At 35.9% G+C, this 5,114-nt stretch overlaps 1 protein-coding gene across 1 annotated transcript; it reads right to left on the bottom strand.

Moving 5' to 3' along the window:
* Positions 1 to 967: 967 nt before the first annotated feature.
* LOC308392144 (uncharacterized protein) lies at positions 968 to 4,671 on the bottom strand. The gene is made up of 5 exons (XM_080875037.1): positions 4,207 to 4,671; positions 3,067 to 3,317; positions 2,732 to 2,899; positions 2,516 to 2,611; positions 968 to 2,063 (listed from the first exon to the last, which is right to left on the bottom strand). Exons 2-5 carry the CDS (start codon positions 3,208 to 3,210, stop codon positions 1,746 to 1,748), a joined length of 726 nt encoding a protein of 241 aa, XP_080731163.1. The 5' UTR covers positions 3,211 to 3,317; positions 4,207 to 4,671; the 3' UTR covers positions 968 to 1,745.
* Positions 4,672 to 5,114: the final 443 nt, after the last annotated feature.

Raw genomic sequence — 5,114 nt, 5'->3', positions numbered from 1 at the left:
AAATGAAGAGAGAAAATAACTGACAATTACATTAATGAATAGAAAACACACATACACAAAGTGTCATATGTGAAATTATTCGAGGAAAGAATCAGAAGTGAGATAGTTTAATATAAGATGCAATGAAGGAAGCAGCTTATACTCCTTTAATTTCCAGAGCCAGTGTGTTCCCTCCCCTGCCCACTTGGCCCCCGTATCAGGCGAGTATGGAAGGCTGGATAGCCCATGACGGGTAAGATCCCACCTCGAAACCCTGGGACAACCTAAGGCAGGCACAGTCACGATTACTCGGCCTCAGTAAGAAGATGGGACCTCAAGGGTAAAGCCGCTGGGCCAAGGCGGAGGGGGTAAGTGGCAAGTGGAGCCCTGACTTCTGGCTGAGGAGCAGGAATGCTGTTAATAAGGTGGGAACTTAAAATTTGGATTAGCAAATTTGGGAAAGAGAACTGACGGCTTAAGTGGAGAATTGTGCAGGAGTCTGAAACACGGCAAAAGCAACATATGCAAATTCACATATCACTGTAAAACCCAATAAGTTAATTTTACTCAAAACTTTTGGTGAAACTGATTACATAAAATATTTTAAGTAACTAAAACTTAAAAATAAAAGTTAAATAAACACACTTTATTTATTAGCTTTAGATAAATATTTTTAAGTACCATTGACAAATGTTTTTATGTTATATCCACATTTTTGGTTTAGTACTCTCTACTTGATATTTTGAGTTTCAAGTACAAATCTAGCTCAAGTAACTTTAAGGAATTAATTTTTAGTTTCAAAATGTTAACCATTTTAAGCTAATACAACTCAAAAATTTAAAAAACAAATGCTTGTAATATCCAAATCTACTGTGTTTTGAATTTGATATAAAAAAAGTGCCCAAAATAATTACACTTGTAAAAACATAAGACAGAAAACATAAATTCAAGTTACAAATTTATTGAGTTACTTTAACACATAGCCTTTCTAACAAAAACCCCAAAGACATAAATCCACCACATTTTATAGGGAATAATGTCGGAAATTTTGGCACAAGGTTACAATATTAGAAATAAAGAAATTCACAACATGTTTTAAGAGTATTCAAATTTGATTAACACATGAGTATGGCCTGTTTATTAAAAAACAAACAAAAGGAAAAGAAAATCCTGCATTATTAGGTGGGAAAACCGAATGAAAGTAATAGTATAGTATAGTGCAGCTAATACACTGAAATATAATTGGTAACCTTTTTAATATGCCAATACTGTGGTTATGCAAAATGCACATTTGTAGAGTGCAATCACAGTCTCAACAACAAAGCAATAAAACATTAAACAGAAAAATACTTCTTTAGAGACATAAAACAAAGTGTTATAAACCTCCTTAGCGCCTTATGTCAGTTATGAATAGTTCAGGAGGAACGTTCCTTACGTGACATTCAAGATCCCACCTAGAAGCCAGAAATGTAGTGAGATTGTCCTTCATTTTCTCTATAGATTTACAGTTATCTGACTAAAAACACAATCAAAATCAACTAAAACACAAGTGATGTTGGGGGAAAAAAAATAAATTAATAAAATAAAATCACCCCTTTTACTTTGTATGTGGCTTTTAGATAATGAAGTATGAAACAGAGTCTGCAAAGATTTCTTTATTCTATTCTCTCTTTTTAAAAAAAACAAACTTATCCAGACTTGGAAACATGATAAACTGAATTACTTGCTTTAACAGGCACTTGAGGGCTGTGTAGGAACCCTGGACATTATTCTGCTGCCAAAAGATCATTTTTAAGACTCAGCACTTTGGGCTTCAACTTCCCACCCTCCAGACCCATCAAAACGTTCTGAATGAAGTCAAAAATGTTGGCCAAACATTTTGGGTAGCTTAGGTGCAGGGCGTAGGTGAGTCCAAATATCACTAGAAATGCATCAGCCAGGGTGGTGAAAACAATGATCATGTTACCCTCGACCAAAACTGCAGTCTTCTCAGGGCAGAAGAATGTTGCATCGCTGGAATTGGCTCTGATCAGGAGTCGTCCAAGTGGCACTTCACTAATATCTGGTCTATCAGAATGCATCATCTACAGAAAACAAAATTACTTCATGTTAGTGCATTCCTATTTCTCTTAGTTTCATCTATACAAGTCACATTTCTGGATTATTACTAGCTCAGAAATCAATTGTTTGAACAACAAAAAAGCCACAACACACCAAAGATTTGAAAAAACAAACTGACAAAAATAGTACTTTTAGTAAAGCAAAGTCATACCTCTTCGTAGCAATAACAACAGAAAGTCAATAGGAGTTATATATCTTTTTTCATTTGTACAGTGATGTATGGTTGGGCTAGGAACATTATAGAAGGTCTACGCACATTAAAAACATGTAGTGTTTCCATTATGTGACATGGACACTGTTGTAGACAGATCCAAGCATGGAGATGCTTCTCAAACTCTCAAAGTGTCATAATGTTTTGAGAAATCTAAACAAGGATGCTACTAAGATATTGTTCACAACTTTGTCCAAAACTTACATCCCATGTTTTGATGAAGGTAGAGGTGTCTTCGTACAAATAGGCAGAGAGGGCATGAAGCACACCAGCACTTTGGGCATGGATATCAGCTTGTTCCTACATCACAAGAAAATTTTTATTTTAAATTATTGGCTAACCTAGTCAAGAATGGTAATTAAAATTGGAAAAATTGATCAAATTAAATAAAGCTCAAAAACAAGACAAAAACCCACTAACCTGGAGATTATAGCTTCTGAAGAGCTGAGACAGGACATCAGACACGTTCCCTGTGCAAACAGCTTTCTTTCTGAATAAGCTCTGGAGCCGGGGAGCATGTTGGTCCAGCACAGCATAAAAGTGGTTCTTCAGGTGGAGGTTTGTAATCCTGTGGAATTCTGCACAGATCTGAACACACAGGATACATTTGTGTTTACAAGTTTCAATTAGTCTATAAATCTTTGCAAAATACATCAAAATCCTTACACTCCAAAGGCATAATTTGTTCAGACAGGCCAGATAACAGGAGTTGATATAAAATACACCTTGTTAGATACATCTATATACATTCTTACCTGGGACTGGGATTTCAGAGTAGGCCAGCAATCCAGGATCTGACCTACTGGTAGGTCATCATTGATGATCTCTTTGCATTGCAAGGCCAAAGTTGTGTGCATCAGCTTTGTAATCAGGATTCTTTTCACTTTTCTCGACTTCATCTACAATCTGTAGTCTTAGCTGGTCAAGGTAAACAGCATCTTCACCCCTGAAAATTTACTTCTGCCCTGGCATGGACATAACAGTAAAACACAGAAGACAAGACAGACTACACAGAGAACAGAAAAGACACATAACCAAGGAGACACAGATGAAACATAACCAGCCCAGAACTCAACTAAACCTTAACTAATAATAACAACAATACAAGAACTTCACCTCATTTCAATATAACATAAGAAAGCAAAAATACAAAATAAACTCAAAATGCTGTGTCACAGACCCAGCCCCTGACAGATAAAAAACTAAGTCTTTCACTAATGAACACTGGGCATCAGAATAAAATAAAACGAAAAAATAACTGTTTGGTAAATATATTATTGATGGATTCACCCTTAAGCTAACCTAAAATAGACCAGGCACAACAATTTTACAGTTCAGAAGATTCTACATTTCAACTTGGTATACATAACTATTTGCAATGTAAACCAAGTTCTACCGCGTAATTATGTAATGATTATTCACTGCTTTTGTAAGTATGTCCTGTGCCTACAATTTTGCTGCCCCAGTTTTAATATGTACAACTCCAGAGAACTAAACGTAAGTTTTAAGTTCCACCAGTTAGCAAATGGGTTAGCCAAAGTCAATATCCACGTATGCGCTAAGTGTGAAGCAGCGCAGCAGTGCATATTGATTCAACAATTTAACCACAAGGCAGTTTATAATCTGCAAATCCAGAAACGCCTTCTAAAGACTTCTTTTAAAATAGTAAGAGATTAGAAAAGTTATTAACACATTATTAGTCCCAGGGACTAATAATGTGTTATACTAAATATGAGCGTATTAGCATAATTCATGCAAAACACTTTGGGGCCAAGCCAACATGGATAAAACGACGCATGCATGTAATTCTTAAATGCCTGCTAGAGTTGTACATTTATGACGATAAAAACCCATATTACAATGGAGAACTATAGTTTCAGAAAAATAAAACTTACCACAAAAGCGCTCCTGAAGATGCTGCAAAGGCGGTAAATGCAGCTAGCCAAGTGCAGAGCGTTAGCTGTTCCAGTTCAAAAGTCCGTAACATACCATAGCATGCCCTCCTTTATCCAGCGTCAAAGGCAATGCCGCAAAAAACCCCTTGACAAATGTTTTTATTTCTGTTCGGATATTAACGTTCCACAAGTTTCTTTCGGAGTAATGAGCGGGCATTCGCACTCGAAGCGAGGAATCCAAGATGGTTGCCAGCACTTCATAAAGAAACAGGTGGCGCACGTAGGTACGTACGTAGGCACGTAAGTGACGTCAGTGTTAAAACTCAAATTATTTGAGGGCAATGCCAGAAACTAATCAATATATTCAAGTACTGATAACTTGAAAAAACAAACTTGTTCAAACTACTCAAAAAATAAAGGTGTATGAACTTATAACAGGTTTTTAAGTAGTTGGAACTCATTTCATTTATCAAACTATTACTATTCGGTCTTACAGTGTACACAAGCAGAAAATGCATTAACCTTATAAAGACAAGACAAGCTCATGATGATTATTTGTATAGATACTGATTAAACCTGGCTAAGAACACAAACATATGCAATGAAGAACAGCTTGCTACTTGTATGAGTGGTAGAATGGTGTGAATGTTTAATAAAATACATTTGAGTTTGTAATTGAGGAATAGAAGAAGTCATATGACAAAGGGAGTGAGTTATGAAAATAAAAAGTGATTAAAGTAGTTTTAAAAGAGTGACTTAGGAGTGCTCTCTCGTACTGAGTGATCAAAACCAGTGATCACTGTAGAAAGAAATAAAATAATTTAATAAGGGGGTAATGTTTAAACATATGTTTCTGTTGTTACGGCAACTTCTTGAGAGATGACTCAGTATGCAAATTAGCTGGAGTG

Source organism: Rhamphochromis sp. 'chilingali' (assembly GCF_963969265.1).
Source record: "Rhamphochromis sp. 'chilingali' genome assembly, chromosome: 2".
In the NCBI taxonomy this organism is placed as follows: Eukaryota; Metazoa; Chordata; class Actinopteri; order Cichliformes; family Cichlidae; genus Rhamphochromis; species Rhamphochromis sp. 'chilingali'.
Note: the sequence above shows the minus strand (reverse complement) of the source record. Positions and strands in the feature narration are given on the sequence as shown.

Coding starts and splice junctions, on each gene's coding strand:
- LOC308392144 (XM_080875037.1), bottom strand. CDS start 3,210: ATGAAGTCGAGAAAAGTGAAAAGAATCCTGATTACAAAGCTGATGCAC. Junction 2,900..3,066: donor CTCTGAAATCCCAGTCCCAG/GTAAGAATGTAT, acceptor CTGTGTGTTCAG/ATCTGTGCAGAATTCCACAG. Junction 2,064..2,515: donor CCTTCATCAAAACATGGGAT/GTAAGTTTTGGA, acceptor TGTTTTCTGTAG/ATGATGCATTCTGATAGACC.